Below are 22324 nucleotides of genomic sequence, written 5' to 3' on the forward strand. Positions count from 1 at the left end.
TCAAGCTAATGCTGCAGATAATGATTGTAGGCTGGAATCTTGTCGTCTTGAAGTTGGTAATGGTGTTTTTTATCCGAAAACGGAATATACAAGTATATCAAGAATTTATGATGATGTTCTTAATTATTATTATAAACAAAGTAACGAAACTACTGGAAGTCTTTAAATAGATTTAATTTTCAAAGTTTGTTTGGATTTGTTCATTTTAACTTAGAATTCAAAAAGGAAGGAATGACAGAAGATCCTAAGCATATCACATTACACTTACGTTTAAATACACTTCCCACTGCAAGATATCGTATTTATGCAATTGTATTGTATTAAGAAACAGTTAAAATAAATACTATTGGAAATGAACTTATTATTGTGTAAATAAAATATAAATTTAATATATAATGGTATCAAATTATATTGAATATAAAGTTAACCTTACAGATGGACAAAAGAAACATTTAGCACAGGCTTATAATAATAAAATTCCACATACGTTTAGATTAAAACATGAACAATTACGTGGAAACTTCCCTTTACTTTTAACAAAAACACAAATTAATCAAATTGAAAAGTCTATTAAAAACAATAAGGGATTAGAAATTACAATTTAAAAAAAACAATTGTCCAGTCAAGGTCAAAATGGTGGATTTTTAGGAGCTTTGGCTGGTTTGTTAGGAAAAACAATTCTTCCAATGGCAGCAAAAATAGCTCCAAAAATATTAGCTCCTCTAGGCATCGGTGCTTTGTCAGGACTTGCCAGTACTGGTGTTAGTAAAATATTTGGAAATGGTATGATTTCGGTAGCTAATGATAAGAAAAATATTATATCACACTATCTTACATCTAATCAAAGAAAGCAACTAGTAGGATCTGGAGTGATTAAATTAACACAAAAACAAAAAGAAGACGGAGGGTTCCTTGGTATGCTGGCTGCTAGTCTCGGAATACCTTTGATTACATCTTTGTTAAGTGGTAAAGGTATACAAATTGATTCTCAACGGAGACCTTACAGACGAATTCCGATAGTAAAAAAAATAAAATTTATAAACAAACCTATTTCTAACTTTGAAATTGAACAATGGATAAAACAATTAAAAATTAAAAACTTTAGGGGTGTATTTAGTAGAAATAATCTACCAAAATCAAAAGGATTAAAGACCGAATGTGGAATAATCAATTTAGATGACTATGTTGGATCTGGAACACGTTGGGTTTGTTACTTGAATACTTTGTACTTTGATCCGTTTGGACTTCCTCTGCCGAAAGAAGTAATCAAATATATACCCGGAGTCAAGTATAACAACATACAATATCAAAACAAAACAAGTACACTCTGTGGTTATTATTGTTTATTTTTCATAAAAATGTTACAAGATGGTATAAATATTTATAATTTATTGTATAAAACACTGAGAGTAAACAATGTAAAACATAATGAACAAACAATTATAAATTATTTTAATAAAAAAAGTTGAAATGTATCAAAAACATAATATTCTTTACTACTAACAAAAATGTACCCATAAACGTTATATTCCATACTACTCCCAAAAGCGTATATTCAATCATGCGTATGCCTATGGCATACTCTTATGGTTGAGTAATTCTCAAAACATGGAAGTATTAAGATGTTCAGCCATGTGTAGGATTATACCATAATCATACGGTTGAGTGATTCTCACAACATGGAAGTATTATGATGTTCAGTCATACGTGTGATTGTTCTACAATCCTACGGTTGAATAACTACTGTAAAATAAAGTTTCATTCCTTCAATTCTACCGTTGTATGGTTTTTATACTAGCAAAGAAAGTCCTAGTGTATCGTCTGATACAATATGGCAGAATGTTCTGGGTGTGTATGGTACTAAATCCTTTCTTTTCATTTCTCAATAATATTTTCACATATCCTTTGTTATTAGAGTCTAAAATCATATCCTTTTTATTCGATTTTATTAATTGACCGACTGTTTTTCAAGTTTGGCATATTTGTAGACAGTTAGCAGTTCGCTGGGCGTAATTTATCCGAATTTCAGACATGTCGTTTAGTAAGTTCGTAATATTTCTCACAGTATAACGAATTCCATTCTTGTATCATGTGGTTGTCAGAGTAAGTACCCGTCCCCCTCCAAATACGCAGTTAAAACTAAAGGCACCTTTGTAGAAATCTCGAATAATCATATCTTTGCAGTGTTCTTATAAGTCCTTTCTTTAATTATTTAACTTTATAAGACATATCCTTTGTTATAACTGTTTAAAATAGCATTCCATTCCTTTATCTAAGTTGATAAATTTTCGACGTATAATACAACGCCATATTGAAAAGAATAATCTAGCAATATCGATTGTCACTCCATGCGGTAAGCTCTCTCGATTGGATAAATTTGTATGGGGATTTAGAAACTGTCTTATTTACTAACCTGATTAAGCGTGGTAGTCTGCCTGTGTTAACCGATATGTTTACATTGTAAACCTGTTGCGGGTTATGAAATAGGTTGATGTTGTTTTTTCAGTATGGGTTTTAAAGTTTCTTATGGCTTTTTAATGAAATATATTTTATATAAAATATGTTTTCTCTGCTTTGTTCATACCTGCGGAAGTTAAATCAGAGGTTTTTACAAAGTGTAGTAAAAACATGTGGTTTTTGAATTGTCCGGCATTGGTCAGTCCGGACCAAGGACTAAAGGTTAAATAAGGTCAACTGCGCTAATTCCTGTAATTCTTATACTGCTAATGTACGTGCACGGTGGAAATCAATGAATGAGAGGGTATTTGTTTAAAATAATATCGATTATTTGTAGGACGATACGTAGGTACTTAGCAGACGACATATAGATATGTTACCGGCTATAACAAGAAAAAATATTCATATTTCAAAAATGTGGAGTTAGAACTTTTGCTGAGTGTACTTTTGGAACTACATGCGACACAACACTAAAATGACCAATTTTTACTGAGTCAGGGGCCATAACTCCTACACGACTGAATGAATCCGGACGCGAATCCCCAGGTGCACAACTACACATGCTGACCAACATTCCTGTAAAGATTTGTGACTCTAGGTCAAATACTTTTGGAGCTAGGCACGACACAACATTCCCGGAAGGACGGACGGACGGAGGACGGACGGAAGGAAGGACGGACGGACGGACGGACGGACGGACGGACAAGGGGAAATCTATATGTACCCCCACCCCACAAAAAGTGGGGGCATAAAAATGATATTATAATAGGAGACAGCTAGAATGTGTTTCAGGTTTCACATATGTAGGTATTTATTTCAGTCAGACACATTCATTGTATAAAATGGCAGAACAAAACGCATTGAAGGCTAAGAAAGTTTTGAATACACTGTTTACAAATGTGTTTAAACTATCAAATCTGGGTACGACGACATTTTTTAAAATTTTTGATACGAAAATAAGTCCTATTTTACTATATGGCTGTGAGTTATGGGGTCTGGTAAACATAAATGTTGTTGAGGCTGTCCAAATATATTCTTGTAAACGGTTTTTAAATGCATCTAATAACGCTTCTAATGCGGCAGTTATGGGAGAATTAGGTCGTTACCCTTTGCATATTACGACATCTGTACGGTGTATTAAGTACTGGTTTAGAATTTTGGAATGTAAGAAAGATCGTTACATATACCTTTGTTATTTAATGCTTAAAATGTATGATGAACTTGGTTATGAAAATTGGGTAACAAAATTACGTACACACCTTTATAGAAAAGGTTTTGGTTTTGTATGGGAAGCACAGTCTGTTGGTGATAAAAAAGTATTTCTAAGCGAGTACACTAAGCGTTTACGGGATGAATATAGGCAATTATGGAGTCTGGAATGTGAAAGTAATACTAAACTTAAAGTTCCTATAAGCACTATAAAACAAATTTTGGTCTGGAACCATATGTTAATTGTATTGATTTTATAAAATATAAACGGTCACTTGTTAATTTTAGAGCATCATCGCATTGCGTTATGATAGAAGTTGGTAGACATGAAGGAATATCACGTGAAGAGAGATTTTGTAAACATTGTCCGGATGAAATTGAAAATGAATTCCACTTCTTATTTATTTGTCCTTTGTATTCAGAAATAAGAGATACATACATTCCACGCAAATTCACTTTTTTACCCCACTTTGTTGAAGTTTAATATACTTTTAGCCAGTAAAAATGAAACATTAATAAGAAATGTTTATATGTATACTATAGCGGGTAAACGACTATTGATTGATGTTTTGTAACTGTGTTGTATATATGTATGTGGGCCGGAGGCCTTTTGTACAATAAATTCTGAATCTGAATCTATAGTCATTCAGCCTCTACCTTTAATTCAGTTATGTTAGGAGCGGAGAACATTAAGTACCGGTACAGAACCCAGAAAGACTGTTGAGCGAATAAATTACAGACCCCCAGCTTTATTCCGTTTTTTTTTCCGAAAGTTAGAAAATGCATACGGGCTCTTCTAATGCAGTTTATGTTAAGAAACGGAGAACAGCAAGAACCGGTACAGAAGCAAGAAACAGTGATATAAGTTACATGCCTCCAGCTTTATTTCATTTTTTTTTTCGAAAGTTAGAAAATGATTTCATTAAAAAAAACATTTCTACAGTGACTCCGTTCATATTTCAGAAGATTTAGTTTCACTAAAACACACTTTAGTATATAAAATATATAGAAACTTGTGACGCTATAACTGAAATGTGATAAAAATAGAAGAAATTAAGCTGTACATTTGTTTTTCATTAACATTAAAATGTTTCAATGGTTAATCATTTTTATTTTCTCAATACTAGTTAAACATGAGAGCCAAACTATCACAATATACACCCGTCACAGAATATTACTTTTGATTTATTGAGTACTATTCCTATTCAGCAGACTAGTTGTCAGTTTTCTAAACGTTGACGGATTCCAGAGCCTCGAGGACTATACTGTTTGTTATTGAACTTGGCCAATATAACATGCTCATAAACATTATGCCTAAGTTTGATTAAGATTGGATATGATAAACGAGGGACACTTCCAATATTGCGATTTTCTTGTTAAAGGGCTATTATTCAAGAATGCCTTAGAGTATTATTAGGTTATCGAGTCTGAGATTTTATGCTCATAAACATTGTGACAAGGTTGGTGAACATTGGATTAAGAGTACCTAAGTAACAGTTTACAATCAGTCTGTCATTTTTTTTGAAGTTTTAGTAATCCATCGGCCGTAATACAACAGACATTGGGATAATCCAGCTGACTGCTAAACTTTGCCGAGATATGATACCAAGATACACTGTAACATTGAATAAAAACTGCTCAAGTTAGAAAACGGACAACTTTAGTGATCACATAATACGTCCCGTTTCGAAGCGGGGGTATAAAATGATATTTTGATATTAATCATCCTTCAGTATGGCCATTTTTACTTTTTTCAGCATAACAAAACTAAATGCTGTTAAAAATATTCATTAAAGCAATACTTAATAAACGCATTCTTAACAAATGCAAAATGCTTAAAACGTTCAATCTTTTTAGAATTATCTAAAGGCTTAAAACATTTATAAACATACACACCTTGTAGATATCAAAACACCAGCAATTTGTGATGAACTTTCAGGTACATTATCCAAATGTCTCCACAGTTCACGTGAGACAAATGCTGACCACAGTGCTCTGAAGAAAAAAATCCTGTAAAATACATATCAGGTACTGCAAAACACCAAAATACAAAGGCACAAAGAAAATTTGACAGATATTCATGGCAGGTTTCAGATAAGAAAATGTCCTACAGTAGCGAAATGTTAATCAAAATGTGCACACTGACATTTTACATGTAATTGTGTATATTATATATTTTATTAACACTAAAAAGACAGTGAAAAAGTCCTTGTAATGCTAATCTGAAAATGCTGATTATTTTCTCTGAGACACTTTAGAAACATGCTTTGTCCTCACTAAGTTTCTTTCAAATCAAGCAGTTTTCCCCCAAAACTCACTCATTTAGCTCAATACTTATAGTAGGGATCATAGCACAAATCTACTGATCTTGGGTTTTTGAGTTCGATCCCCAGGCGGGGCGTATGTTCTCCGTGACGATTTGATAAATGACGTGTCTGATATCATTCGTCCCCCATTTCTGATTCATGTGGGGAAGTTGGCAGTTACTTGTGGAGAACAGGTTTGTACTGGTACAGAATCCAGGAACACTGGTTAGGTTAACTGTCCGCTGTTACTTAACTGAAATACTGCTGAAAAATGGCGTTGCAGACGAATATACACTTACAATATTTTGCCCAAATCTATTTCGGAATTTCCTCTGAATTTTTTCAGCCGAGTGGAGGAAGGAGATGGGAGAGGGAAGAAGGTGGGACACGGGTTATCTAGCACTAGATTGGGCCTGTCACTCCGCTCCTCCCAAACCTCCCCTACGTAAACTCTGTAGAAAATGGAACGAATATTTGTGTTAAATCAGCCCAATATGACAATAGGTTGGGTGAGGTCAATAACGTTTGTTTACATTTGAAATTAACTGAATTATCATATAACAGCTAAAAGTGTACTCACATTTCTGAAAATGTTCAGTATCATGTCTCCTTTGAATAAGTAACAGAAGTCCAACCACAGGAGTCTGAAATTCTATCAATAAGACCATAGAAGTCTATCTTTACAAAAAATACCCCCCTTATATATAAAATAAACACCAGGAATGAAACGTCAAAAACCCAGGGTCCCCTGAAAATACGCTCGGAACACAGGGTGACCGCAATTTAGCGAGCGTGGTGAAGAAATAACACTAAAATACACCTACCACACTCAACAGCATTCAAATCTGATACACTTTACAAGAGTAATCAAACATTTTCTGAGGTTTTCTGAGATTTTCAGCTGTCGCCGAAGCCATTCGCTGACGTCACAACAACAATAACAATTACAGCGCCGAGACAAAGATAAAATACTTATTTTATCCTTTAAAATTTGTACTTCGAGTAAATAAGTATTAGAATATTTATATGTTTACATCAGTCTATAATATCCCCTAGATTCCTTTTGCAATAAAAAAGATAATTTACAAAATTTGATTGGGAATAACCCGTAAAGGGAGGTTACTCTTGGGATAATCCATTTTTCGATGCAGCGGAATATCTAAATTTCAGTAGTAAAATTTGATTCTTGGTGTACAATGACTTTTTTGAATAGAGAAATATGAAAATGTGTGTTATGTAATTTGAAGGTAAGACAGTATGGGAATTGCTACTTTCTAATTTTATCCCGGCGCTGTAATTGTTGTTATTGTTGTGACGTCAGCGAATGGCTTCGGCGACAGCTAAAAATCTTGGAAAATCTCAGAAAATGTCTGATTACTCTCGTGAAGTGTATCAGATTTGAATACTGTCGAGTGTGGTAGGTGTATTTTAGTGTTATTTCTTCACCACGCTCGCTAAATTGCGATCACCCTGTGTTCCGTGCGTATTTTCAGGGGACCCTGGGTTTTTGACGTTTCATTCCTGGTGTTTATTTTATATATATAGAGGGTATTTTTTGTAAAGACAGACTTGTATGGTCTTATTGATAGAATTTCAGACTCCTGTGGTCCAACTAATTTGACGCGATACTAGGAAATATTGTGATATTTTTTATATGGGCAATATCCCCATTTAGATTGCCCGTCAGCGTCACAAATATAAAACAATATGAACGTGTAATTATTTGGACTAGTACACAGGTGTTGACATAATTTTTTTCTGTAGGCTATTTATAGCGCGCTATTTATATATCCGATTAAAGGTAGAGTCTCGAAAAATATACTCAATTCACTTAGATTCAAATAGGAATATATGGTGTTAGTCCGGTTACCGGACGTGTAGTCTTAACACTCTCGGTACAGTTCGTGTGTTTCCGTACAAAGTGGTTATCTCCACCTGAACAAGAATTTAAGAATGCATTGAAATTAATTCATAACCTGCTCCTTGCAATCACATACTTAAGGAACCGCTTAAGTTGTTTTCACCCATTGACGCTCCAAGAAGGCACGATGTAAGTAACCACTAGTTGAGTATGATGAAGTAGTATGTCAGATTACAGCATGTCCGAAAGCTAGATGTTATCTTCATCAATAAGTATACACCATTGACGGTCAAAGAAGGCACGATGTACGGAACCACTAGTCAATATGATGAAGTAGTATATCAGATTACAGCATGTCCGAAAGCGAGACGAATATATGAAGCAAGCAAGATCAAATCAAGCTGAATATCAAATAAAGGCATGTACATGTAAGAATGCAAAATGGGATTCCGAATGTCAAAATCAAGCAGTCAACTTGTTAGACAGAGACACGCGTACGCAAGAAGGCAATATGCAATTTTTGCCTATATTGTTCCGTATCTTGGCATGATCATCAAGGAGCTGCTACAAATATCCAATGCTTGCCACACAACCCTGTCTGGGGCCGTTTCACAAGTGGCGCTGGGAATGCCTTCATGTATGGCGTGGAATATAATGATGGAATGGTTGGCATAATGGATTTAGTCAAGGTTGAAAACAATTTACAAAATCAAAATGTCCCATGTGCCGTTTGCCGAAGCAGTATTAGAGTTAGCTCACTGGTGGTTCCCGGGAAGAACGATTGCTTCGACGGCTGGCATCTAGAATATAATGGATATCTCATGGCTGGTCACCATGGCTCCAAAGCTGGTACCCAATATATCTTCGTAGATGAATCACCGGAAGCAGACCCAGCTGGTTACAGAGACGAAGACGGAGCTTTACTTCATAGAGTTACAGCTCAGTGCGGGTCTTTGCCTTGCCCGAGATACGTTCAAAACAGGGAATTTACATGTGCAGTTTGCACAAAATAGCGTGCATTACACTTCCCACTTACTGTACTGGAAAGGATAATTGTCAGTATAAATCACATAGTGGTTAATGTATTTTCATCACTACCCCACGATCAAAATGACTTATTTTAAAATCATTGTAAGCAATGGATAGTCATGGGAATGTTTGCAACAAAACCCCACGGTTTTCTCCAGAATTAACAAAGATACTCTGGAATCCAATTTCTGCAATAAAAGTATATTGGTTTAGTTGTATTGCTCACTTTTCAAATTAGAAAACAGTTTCATTATGACCACTCGCCTCATTTAAAGAAAAACTTTATTACACGAAAGTCATATTGCGTTAAATCGAAAATTAGTCTTTTGTCATAAAACCGGTCAATAATAACGACAACGGTGTTTCTTATTTTGGAGAAAGCGAAAGTGCATGTGTGTTCGGGCTTAACGTCTTTTCCAACACCTTTTTAGTCCTATAAACGACGGAGGAAACCGCGAAAGTGTTGATCTTTAAAAAACATATATTTTAGCTACTGTTCTTATCTCCCTGGGGCCGAAATGCGACTATAAGCGTTATATTTTCTACCCCCGTAGCGTCGGTATCCGACTATACGCGCGTTATCAGGACTGCCCAGGACGGCAATTGACGAGTACAGTCGCGGCACCGAGATCATGCTGACTGTGACATGTACTTGTTAATTTTTGATAATCTTGGCAAAAGCAAAATTAATTTGCATACTGGGTATTATTTCTTAGATGTTATAATTAGTGCTAATTAGTTCCCTTGTTAAAATAAGTGTTTTGAAATTATGCGGCCATGTAAAGACGAAATCCACTGTGTTTCTTTCATACTGTATTTCAAAGGAGTAAAATAATGTCGTCTGCCAAAAATCTTTCTTAAAATAGAGAAAATATTCATTATCATGCAGCTTCTGTCATATCAGTTCCGTTGGATGATGATTCAGACGATGAAATTCCATTATCAGAGAAATGAATGGTCGGAAAAAGTTAAGTTTGAAATATTTGTACACTTTCATCGAATACGACACAAACGGAAAAACATGAACACAACTAAACATATTTTATAAAATACTAAAACAACGTGACTAAATAAACATCTGATTGTAAATCTAATAATCTTAAAAAGACTTTCAAAGGTAAATGTAAATATTACAACTTAACTGTCTCAGCGCGTGTCACAAAAGGTTTGTGTACATGTATACATCAAAATTAACCAGGATCGATATTCACACAAAAACGGGTGTCAATTTTAAGTATGCTTATGTAAATATTCTTTGTAAATATTACATTTCTATTAATTGGACCTCAATATCTTTACGTGTGAAAAAGTAAGAGAACCAGAAACGTTCAAATATTTTTAACGCAGTAGGTTCGTTAAAACTGTGAATATTTCAAAGTGAAAATATTTTCTATTTGGATATAGGTTACGGATGAAATAGGATATAAGAATATTTTTTCAAACTTCGAAGATTTTGTAAGTTTATTTTAATTTTCACCCATGATTCCCTGCATGATTTCAATTGACTGCATGCGCGTGAGATTGTGATAAGATCAGAAAATGTTCATCTCGCCACAGCAGATATGTAACGATATCGACCTCAGGGAGGGAGTTAATTATGGTGGATAAATATGTCGTGTCGGTACCCGCTAATCGACGTGTTTTCGCCTCGCCAACAAGCAAGGACATGGCAGAAATCAACCATCATACCTTATTTACTTGTTTTTCATGGAGAACATTCAATTTTATTATATTTTGATTTTCACTTAAGCTAGTACTAGAGTTGAGAAGGGTGTTGCACATTTCATAACTTCTCGTCAGTACGCTCAGTTGCATCGAGACTACTATAACGTTGCTTGGTTGCATTCCATGCTTCAGTACGCTTAGTTGTATCGAGACTACTATAACGTTGCTTGGTTGCACTCCATGCTTCAATACACTCAGTTGCATCGAGATTACTATAACGTTGCTTGGTTGCACTCCATGTTTCAATACGCTCAGTTGTATCGAGACTGCTATAACGTTGCTTGGTTGCACTCCATGCTTCAATACGCTCAGTTGTATCGAGACTGCTATAACGTTGCTTGGTTGCACTCCATGCTTCAATACTCTCAGTTGTATCGAGACTGCTATTAACGTTGCTTGGTTGCACTCCATGCTTCGATACGCTCAGGTGTATCGAGACTACTATAACGTTGCTTGGTTGCACTCCATGCTTCAATACGCTCAGTTATATCGAGACTACTATAACGTTGCTTGGTTGAACTCCATGCTTCAAAAGGCTCAGTTATATCGAGACTACTATAACGTTGCTTGGTTGCACTCCATGCTTCAATACGCTCAGTTATATTGAGACTACTATAACGTTGCTTGGTTGCATTCCATACTTCCAAAGGATCTTTTCCCCGCTCGCTCAGCTCAGTAGGGAGAGCGTTGGTCTACGGATCGCGGGGTCGCGAGTTCGATCCCCGGGCGGGGCGTATGTTCTCCGTGACGATTTGATAAAAGACATTGTGTCTGAAATCATTCGTCATCCACCTCTGATAATTCATGCGGGGAAGTTGGCAGTTACTTGCGGAGAACAAGCAAGGACATGGCAGAAATCAACCATCATACCTTATTTACTTGTTTTTCATGGAGAACATTCAATTTTATTATATTTTGATTTTCACTTAAGCTAGTACTAGAGTTGAGAAGGGTGTTGCACATTTCATAACTTCTCGTCAGTACGCTCAGTTGCATCGAGACTACTATAACGTTGCTTGGTTGCATTCCATGCTTCAGTACGCTTAGTTGTATCGAGACTACTATAACGTTGCTTGGTTGCACTCCATGCTTCAATACACTCAGTTGCATCGAGATTACTATAACGTTGCTTGGTTGCACTCCATGTTTCAATACGCTCAGTTGTATCGAGACTGCTATAACGTTGCTTGGTTGCACTCCATGCTTCAATACGCTCAGTTGTATCGAGACTGCTATAACGTTGCTTGGTTGCACTCCATGCTTCAATACTCTCAGTTGTATCGAGACTGCTATTAACGTTGCTTGGTTGCACTCCATGCTTCGATACGCTCAGGTGTATCGAGACTACTATAACGTTGCTTGGTTGCACTCCATGCTTCAATACGCTCAGTTATATCGAGACTACTATAATGTTGCTTGGTTGCACTCCATGCTTCAATACGCTCAGTTATATTGAGACTACTATAACGTTGCTTGGTTGCATTCCATACTTCCAAAGGATCTTTTCCCCGCTCGCTCAGCTCAGTAGGGAGAGCGTTGGTCTACGGATCGCGGGGTCGCGAGTTCGATCCCCGGGCGGGGCGTATGTTCTCCGTGACGATTTGATAAAAGACATTGTGTCTGAAATCATTCGTCATCCACCTCTGATAATTCATGCGGGGAAGTTGGCAGTTACTTGCGGAGAACAGGTTTGTACTGGTGCAGAATCAAGGAACGGCGTTAAACCCAAAACAAACAAAGGATCTTCTCAAAGATTTTATTTCGTTTTCCTTTGTCGTATTTTTGTTATTATCTTTCTTCATTATTATTTCACATAACAACTTTAGAGTAAATATCTGATTATAGGCAATGTAACATTTTGTATGTAAAAATGTGCAGTTTTAGTACAGTCATTTCAGTCATTGCTAACATGTATCATCAACACTCAAACAGTTGTACAGGTTGTCATATAACATTTTCTTCCGTCTTCCTTTATATGAACTCCTTTGTCTTATTTTCAATTTTACACGCATGTTTGCAGATAAAAATCAGTTCGTCTTTGTTCCCTTGCGGACTCAGTGGAATATATCACCAAGACAGTTTGATAAATCTGTTGGTTTGATACAAATGTAAACTTGTAAAATTCTTTTAGTTGAAAGCACTAGTCCAGATTTACTGCAACACCAGGTGCTATAAAAAGAGACTAAATTCAAGAAATTCGTTTGAAGGACATAATTTTATTGAATTAATGTTATTTCTTTTGTAACTAAAAAATAGCACAAAGAAGTCGAAATCGTTCGTAAAGCATATTTTGTTCTTTCAGGACTGGAAAAATATACATAGCTTTCCATAATGAAAACAGCAAGTTTCTTTTCGCTCTTGAAACACAATGGTCACGTTTTACTATCATTGTCTGGAATAGGCTGTCTGGTACTATCTTTGTTTTTGATTGCGTCGTTTAACAGCGAAAGTGATCGGAGGTACAACGAGATATTGGATCATCTTGCAGAAATGAAAAAAGGAGGAGGTTCCATGAACACGGACATTTCGTTAAAACATGTAAGATTCTTCTTCTTTACCTTAAAAAGGCATGAGTTTACTGTTGTCAAAGTTATGAAAGCGATAAAACGTGTATTAACTGAAAAATAAATAATTAGTGTTTAGACTTGATTGTTTTTTAAGGTTAAGAAATAAGATATTATAGAATATATATTTGGAAATACCGTCAACACGATGAAAAGTTTATATGTACTGATTTCAAGAGGAAATCAGACATAGCCCAAACCAATTATTCAGTATAACCGAGTCGATTAAGTATATTTCTGCATAAATATATAACTTTCAGTTCCATTTTGTCATATTCTGTAAAATTATAGATCAAATATTGTAGCACTTATTCTTTGTTTTATGGATAGAATAACTTAACTTTATAGTTAGCGTGTATTTTAAGGGAACATATGATGCTGTAATGCTAAATTGCTTGTTGTTTTTTTCCATCAACGGATCTCGGTAGACAGCTTTCGTCCTAATCGCTGAATCGTTAGAATTCACTTAATCACTTTGTTTTCGCTTTAATGTATCCGCAGAATCCCGAAGGATAGTTCAATGCACGTGTTATCGCTTCTTGCATAAAACACAACAAGTGCTGGAAATATCAGAATGTAAATAAAAAGGCATACTAAAATATGCAAGACACATACCTTCCGGCTTCGGCAAAAGCTGACCCGTGGTCCATTTTTGTGCCACCCCCCATGAGTGGTGGGGGCATATAGATTTGCTCTTGTCCGTCCGTCCTTCCGAGAATGTTGTGTCGCGCCTAGCTCCAAAAGTATTTGACGTAGAGTCACAAAACTTTACAGGAATGTTGGTCAGCATGTGTAGTTGTGCACCTGGGATTTCGCGTCCGGATTTATTCAGTCGTTTAGGAGTTATGGCCCCTGACTGTGTAAAAATTGGTCATTTTAGTGTTGTGTCGCGCCTAGCTCCAAAAGTATTTGACGTAGAGTCACAAAACTTTGCAGGAATGTTGGTCAGCATATGTAGTTGTGCACCTAGGGTTTCGCGTCCGGATTCATTCAGTCGTGTAGGAGATATGGCCCCTGACTTAGTAAAAAATTGGTCATTTTAATGTTTTGTGTCGCGCGTAGCTCCAAAAGTATTTGACCTAGAGTCACCAAAGTTTACAGGAATGTTTGTCAGCATATGCAGTTGTGCACCTGGGGTTTCGCGTCCGGATTCATTCAGTTGTGTAGGAGTTATGGCCCCTGACTTATTTTGTTTTTTTAAGTTTTTTTCATTACACAAGACCAGACTTCTTGTCCAGACTTATTCAAAAAAAAAAGTTTGTGAAACATGTATGTTAAAATGTACTTGACCTAGAATCATAAAACATTAGAGGATTGTTTTATAGCCTGTGAAGTGTTCTCTATAGGATTTTACTCAGCTAGGCCAGAGATATGGTTAACTTAGTGAAAAATACACATAAGGTTCTTAAAAGTTTGTGTTGCAAACATCTTAAAAACTATTTAACCTGAGTCATAAAACCATGTTACAGTGGCAGGAGTGTGTGTGGGGGGTGGGGAGGGGGGGGGGGGGGGAGGTCACCTGTGTCCTATGGACACACATCTAGTTTTTGTTTACGTTGGATCCAGAAGAGCATATCCTATCTGTTCATTCACACTTGATTATGGATAAATGAAAGAACGTTTATAAGTTTGAAAATAAAAAGAAAAGAAAACCAAACAAAAAAAAAAAAAAAAAAAAAAAAAGAAAAAAAGAAACGTGGCGATCACTGTCAAAATTTTACACTTTTGCGGAAGTGAATGTTGTTTTAAATGTTTGAAGATTGATAATTGATATAAACTGACTGGACAGTTTTTGCAAGTACGTGTTCTTGAAATTTCATTTGATATAGATATATACTTTTTCTTTGAGAAATAAAGCCAAAATAATACTAGCAAAAAAATCTTCCAAAATTTTTTTGAGGCACTGAAGGCCAAGACTTTCCCATAATACATTCGTCTATACGATAACTCCATGTTAAAACATGAAATTAAGTACGGCTAATTTTGCAGGAAGGACTGAAAGGGAAATTCAGAATAAAGAGAGAGGATACTGAAAGTGAAAATCGTACACCGAGTAAAGGTATTTACCCAATTTAAAATTATATTATAAGTAGTTAGGGCAATACATTACGATGTTTTCAGATACTATAGAGGCATGAGAATAATAAACTTGTTATTAAGTAACCTTTCTATGCGGATTTCCAACGCCAATGTCACTAAAAACTAGATAAATATATACTCTTACCATTTGCTAAGGGACTAAAAATTATTTCAAAATTTTGACCGTAAAAGGCGCAGAATTCGTTGCAATGTTCTTGTATTGCACAGACCAATTATTTGTGTTTGACTTTTCCAATATTTATTTTATGTCGTAATTGGATATATTTCAGGCGGTGCAGTATATATCAGGTGGGGCCGTAAAACATGCCCAGAGAACGGCACAGAATTAGTGTACCAAGGTAAATATCATGTAATCAAGATTATTTTCCCACATTTAGTCTCGTATGGCATTTATACTTTAAGTGAATGTCAAATTCATATTATTTTGCTTAAGCGAAGATATAAATACCCTCACCATTTGACTAAACGTTAATAAGGCAATAAACGATATTTAGTACATATCTGCTTGGTTACAAGTACTTCGATTGCTTTTGAATTTATCATCAGTAAACGATTTAATTGGAATCGAAATTTGATCAACAATAATTCTAGTTACTTAATGTTTGTTTTATCAGAAATGGAATGTGAAACATCTTTTAGGACATGTAAGCAGTGCTTTTCTTAAAATATGTAAATTTTAGGAAAGAAATGTACACATTTTTTAAGGTGTTAAAAATTTGAAATGAAAAATATATTTAAAGCGACTTTCCACAGAACAATTACATTTCGTTACAGGGAAAAATGTTCTACATGTACGTGGTCAAATACTTTGTTTTCAATATTTTGAAGCTGTGAAAATTGTTAAAATCGGCATTCTTTTAGACATTTAGATGGGAAATACATACTTTCAAAGATTTCAATGGGAAATACCACGAAACCACTAACTGTCGTCCACGACACTTAAGCAATTATAAAAAAATTGCAATAAAATTTGAACTTTATAAAAAAGGTCAATTAACCTCGGCACATGCGCAGATATCTGTTTCAGATGTAAACAATGCCAATGTCGGGATGCAAGAAACCGAGACAAAAACGATTAACGATTATGTGGGGAAAAAACACTTCAAAACCAAAACATACAAATTAAGGTCAAATTATGTAAATGAAATATTGAAACTACTGCTCGCGCCGCCTTTGTTGATTGGTTACATCCGAGGAGTTTCCGACGAATGAGAAATCCGACGAAAATACTATATTTTCAGTTTCACGTTCTAAAAATAGGTTTCCATACTCCATGAAAAATCAGTAATTGAAATTTAGATATGCAAAGTTTGAAATCGTAAAAAAAAGACATAAATGCTTGCAATTCCATGGAAGTTAACTTTAAACTGTAATTTGCCAATATTCAAGATATTTTTAATTTGCTGTTGTCACTAGAGACATTTACGCGTAAAAAATTATTTGTTTACGGTATCCCGACCTACCCTAAATTTTTGGCCTGATCTTAAATTTTTTTATGGCCTTGGAGATTTTTTTTTCAACTGCACTTTTTATGCTTTAAACATGGCCAGTGATGTTAGAAATCAACTTACTGATGATCTAAAGGCATTACCCGCTTACTTGCATTCATTTTTTGACACAAAATAATTTCCGAAAAGCCTCCCTTAATAAAAAAAATATTCCAAAAAAAAAAAAAGGATTTTCCGACCTACCTACCTTAACTTTTTTAGCATGTTACCGGAAACAAAGAATTTTTTTAGGCCTTAGACAGATGTATAATTCATATCTGACTCTTGCAAAAAAAGGAAACCGAAGTTAAACGGTACAACCCTGAAACGGACTTGTTGTCATACACGATAATATTCAAGATAAAATAACATAAATGAACATTTCGATAAGTGAAAGAAAATTGTTCTATATTTTCCTAGTCTTGCTTTTCGAATCAGTCAGCAATATGATAAAGCTATTTTTATAAATTATCACAGGTTTCGGTGCCGGTTCATGGCACGAAAGCTATGGTGCCGCTACCAATCTTCAGTGTCTACCCAATAATCCTGTTTGGGGTCGTTATACTGACAAAGCCGGGTCTGCATATATATATGGTATGGAGTTCAAGGAGACACTCGATGGACTTATAGACACATCCAACTTTCAGAAACCGTTAACTAATCACAATGTCCCTTGTGCTGTTTGCCGAAGCAAGGAAAGGATAAGTTCGTTTATGGTCCCCGCGAGGTTTGCCTGTTACAATGGCTGGCATCTAGAATACCACGGATATCTTATGGCTGGTTCCTCTAGTTCAAAGTCTGGTACCCAGTATATCTGCGTTGATGAAGCACCTGAAGCGGACGATTCCGGTTACAGAGTCGAAAATGGAGCCCTTCTGTACAAAGTTACAGGCCAGTGTGGTTCAATGCCGTGTCCAAAATACGTACAAAACCGAGAACTTGCATGTGCTGTTTGCACGAAATGAAATAAGCGGATAATGTATTTTTTCTGTGTATTACATGATTTATTTGTAGATTGAAGATTCATTACTGTAAAATAACAATACATTTTCCCAAAAGAATTGTTCCGGATAGATAATATCAAAAATGCCTACAGGTATATGTTTCTTAACGTTTACCTTTTTCTTGCTCTGAAAACTGGGTAACGACATTGAAGACGAAGACATCGCAATAGAATTTGTTCTTTTTATGCCCGCTGCTCAGAGTAAAAGCGAAAAGATGAATCCAAAATTGACGATAGATATGTATTTTATTAATTTATTAATTTAGACCTCTTGCGCTCTCTCCCTTCCAACACATAAACTTTACTTAGTAAAATGTAGTACATGCTCCTAATCAGACATAAACTTTATTACATAAAATGTAGTTCCTGCACCCAGTCAGAAATAAACTGTACTAAATGAAATGTAGTTCCTGTCCCAAATCAGATATAAACGTTATTAAAAATGTAGTTCCAGTTAATCTACCATAAAGAGATCACCGTTTGTTTCATTTTTAAACTTTTTGCGCGGCTTATATTAATGACTTTGTTTTATATTACGAATTTGTTTTGTATCATTTCTGTGTATTTAATACCATAACATATGATAACTTATTCTAATTGTTAGAAAATATATTATCGCCTTTGTTTTCAGTAACGTCAGTGTTAAACTAAAAGTCAATAAACACGTTGAAAGAGGTTGAAAGAGGCTACACAGGGAGTATTTAAAAAAACAAAAAGTATTTCAGTCCTTGTAAGACGTTCAGATGAGAAAATATTTGTTCTGGATTGATTCCAATTCTAAATATACTCGCCGTAAGTAATTGCCAACTTCCCAACAAAAAGAAAAAGCGGAAACCGATGACTTTAGACGGTTATGTCCTTGCTGGAAACAGCAACTTACGGCACGAGGAACGGATCGTTTGATTGTTATCTTATTATAGGAATAAGCAAGATAAAATACTGGACCAAACATCTGTACGGGTAAATCAGTCATCAGAAGCATGATGAATAAAGGATGCACAATATTAAATACGTATATCCAAATCTCTTTTCTGTCTGTATACAATAAACCAAGGTTTCTCCTTATGTTTGTGTAGTCGTTGGGAGATATTTTGTAAGTTATAAAATATATTGTCGTAAAAGAATAGCCGGTTGAAAAGGGAATGAAAACGTTATCTGAGTATCTGCGCTTCAATCAAACAAGAAATGTCTATAAAAAGACAAACGGCGTAGAGGTTATATATTTGGCGCATGGAAAAATCAACCTCCACAATTCTAATTACTCGATAAAGTTCTCAGTTTTGATAAAAGTTAAAGCAAACTTCAAATTGAAGTCAGTGGACCATTTGCAGGTTGGGAGAACTTCAATAACATTAATAGGTAAGTACTTACAGATATGATGGAATAGTGATTTGTTTAATTTATACTGTTGTTGTTTGCATAGTCATTATTTTCATGAAATTTAAGGTTATTTTAGCTGACATACTGGCCTCAATTGATGTAGTTATTCTTTTCGTCTGCACTTACCAGAGCGAGGCTCCAGTTGGGAACGATCCCTGGTGTCAAATTATGTAGGGAATACTCAGTTTCGCGAACTGATAACAAAATATTGTAATAACAAAGTTTTCTGCTTTTTCTGCTTTATTTCTACTAAGAACATGAATTTGCCGGGTATGTGAAACCCCGTACAATGCGAAACTCGGTACACTGACTCTACATTTACAGCCATCCAACACCCTTCTGATGATAAATTACTAAAGACTTTAAAATTAGAATAAATCATTTCAGTTTTGGGTTACAAAACTAATTCTAACACGATCCGATTCATTTTCCTATTAAACAAGCAAGGCTGAAAACAGTGAATTATTATATAACAATTTACTGTTCTGACTTCACAATTATTACGTAATAGCGTCAAACGGCATAGCGGCGCGCTGGAAAAGAAAGCAATTGAAAACGGGCAAATATTTAATGAATGCCGTCAAGGTCCTTGGTAACGTGTTAGAATCAAAATAATATATCTTATTTAGTGATTTCCTCTTGAATAAAATCATTGTTTGTCGTTCAGATGCGTATTATTATAGATCTAACACTCGGGCTGCACCGTCGTGATATAATCCCTTCGCATCTTAAGATACTTCCGCAAATTGAAATTAGAAATTTATGTGAAAAATCAGAATCCTCGAAACAGCTTTCGAAATACAATGTACATCTTATGTCAGCTAGTCTAAGACATAGTCACTTTAACATTTCATTGTTCAAGATACTTGTGTTGGCACACACCTGTGTCTTATAACTCGTATCCTGACAAAATGGTTAGGGGTTTAAATTTACATAATAGTGCTGACCCATCCCGATGTGTGCATTGGCCTTAAATATTTTCTACGAAACAACAGCAAGCTTCAATTTATGTTGTTGTCTAACCACGTCAATGCATGTCACTATTTCCTAATTTGTCCAAAATACACAGATCTCCGACCTGAACTACTTACTACGATCTCCCAACATTGTAACCCCTCTATTAATGTTATCTTAAACGGTGATATTTCACTATCTCTCGATTCCAATATAACAATTTTTAATGCCGTTCAAAAATACAGTAGAGAAACAAAACGATTTTAGCAATAGCTAGTTAAGATGTAATGTTGCATAAAATACAATTGCATCTATATATGTATACACGTCATATCTAAACATTATCATTATCTAAACATGTTGATTATTTGATTGATTCAGCTATTTTCTTCACACTTTATCCTTATCGTTCATCCGTTTATCCTTTTTTCTTTTACGTGTTTTAGTTTTTTACTACTCTAAATTTAGTTTGGTGTTAAACTTACATTTTACACTTACCATTTTAAATCAGTATCAAATATCTCTTTAAATGCGATTTGCTTGTTATTTCATATCAAGTGTTTCTGAATTCTACTTTTCAAATTCATTGCTATATGTCTGAAATATGTTGTCATATTTAAACTCTTATTGTACTTTACAAAAGCACTTTTTGGTTTATTAAAATGTGTCATCTTTTCATGTATTATATATAATACTGTATTAACTGGAAAATAATTGTGCCATGAATAAACATGTAATTTTATGTAATAAGGAGAGGACAACTGTAAGCTAATATAGCTTTCTGTCCAATTCCTGGAATGTTGTATTGTAAATGTTTCGGAATAAAAATATGTTTAAACTAATGCATGTTATACAACAAATGAAACGTTTATCAAATAACAAAATCAGCTGATTATGATTTTACATGACTACGGTTTCTATTTGTGGTGAGCCTGTCCTGGGATGTATGGCACTAGCAGTGTTTACTGTGCTCTGTGCTTCCAGGAAATTTAACTTTAACTGCAGTATGCTGAACACCACAGACATTTTCATTTTATCAGTTGATACATTTGGATCTGACGCGAACCGTGTCCACCACTTAGAACGTTACGTTGAGCTTACACATGCTGAGACAAATCACGTGTTTACAACGAAGTTCTATTTAATTTGAACATAAAGTATACTAATTACTTGTTAAATCTTATTTTCGATAATTGACTCCGAGTAAAGGCATAATGGAACGTAAAATGCTAGTGATCACAGTAAATACATAGTAGAGCGTATGTTCTATTTATTCCAGTATAAGCATAGTTGAGCGTAAATGCTAGTAATCCCAGTAAACGCATAGTAGAGCATAAAGCGTTAGCAATCCAAGTAAATGCACAGTGGAGCGTTAAATGCTAGTGATCCCAGTAAATGCTTAGTAAAGCATAAAGTGTAAGTAATCCCAGTAAACCCAAAGTGGTGCATAAAGCGCTTGAAATCCAAGTAGAGCGTAAAGTGCTAGTAATTCCAATAAATGCAAAGCAGGGCATGAAATGCTAGAGATGTCATTAAACGCATAGTAGAGCGTAAAGTGTTAGTAATCCCAGTAAGCACAAAATGGAGCGTAAAATGCTGGTGATTCCAGTAAACGCATACTAGAGCGTAAAGTGTCAGTGATCTAAGTTAACGCATAGGAGAGCATAAAGCGCTTGAAATTCTAGTAAGTGTTAGTTATCCATGCAACGCACAGTCTTGTGTAAAGTGCTAGTAATTCCAGCAAACGCATAAAGGAATGTAAATGCTAAGTAATCCCTGCAAATGCATAGTGGAGTATAAAGTGTTAGCAATTCCAGCAAGCGTATAGTTGACCGTATGTGCTAGTAATCCCAGTAAACGCATAATAGAACATAAGTGCTAGTAATCACAGTAAACACAGATTTGATCGTAAGTGCTAGTAATCCCAGCAAACGAATAGTGGAGTGTAAAGTGTCAATAATCCTAGTAAGCGCATAGTGGAGCGGAAGTGCTAGAAATCTCTGCAAACGCATAGTAGAGCGTGAAGTGTTAGTAATTCTTGCAAACGCATAACAAGGGACGAAAAGAAATTTGTGATTTTGTAGAGTGTGTGGTGAATAGTAGAGAACACAAATTTTAGGCCAATTAAATTACACAAGCGTAGGTTAGTTAAAACTGCTATAAACGACAGCTGTTGCATCTAGGTCTTGGAGAATGCTTCAAGATAAATTTCCATAAGCTGTATGTTTGTCAATGAAAACCCTAGTAAG

The 22324-nt window shown here is 35.2% G+C and overlaps 1 protein-coding gene across 2 annotated transcripts in view; it reads left to right on the plus strand.

Moving 5' to 3' along the window:
- LOC128558675 (short-chain collagen C4-like) overlaps positions 1-20917 on the plus strand; it is a 72271-nt gene extending 51354 nt beyond the window's left edge. The window contains exons 1-5 of one of the 2 annotated variants that reach the window (XM_053548705.1): positions 10261-10317; positions 12890-13125; positions 15141-15210; positions 15521-15589; positions 17216-20917. In XM_053548705.1, coding sequence (XP_053404680.1) covers positions 12919-13125; positions 15141-15210; positions 15521-15589; positions 17216-17703 — 834 coding nt within the window. In that variant the 5' untranslated portion in view covers positions 10261-10317; positions 12890-12918 and the 3' untranslated portion in view covers positions 17704-20917. Of the gene's footprint in view, positions 1-10260; positions 10318-12889; positions 13126-15140; positions 15211-15520; positions 15590-17215 lie in introns of those variants that run through there. The other variant, XM_053548704.1, reaches the window with a different exon arrangement.
- The last annotated feature ends 1407 nt before the right edge of the window (positions 20918-22324 follow it).

Source organism: Mercenaria mercenaria, chromosome 7 (assembly GCF_021730395.1).
Source record: "Mercenaria mercenaria strain notata chromosome 7, MADL_Memer_1, whole genome shotgun sequence".
NCBI lineage: Eukaryota > Metazoa > Mollusca > Bivalvia > Venerida > Veneridae > Mercenaria > Mercenaria mercenaria.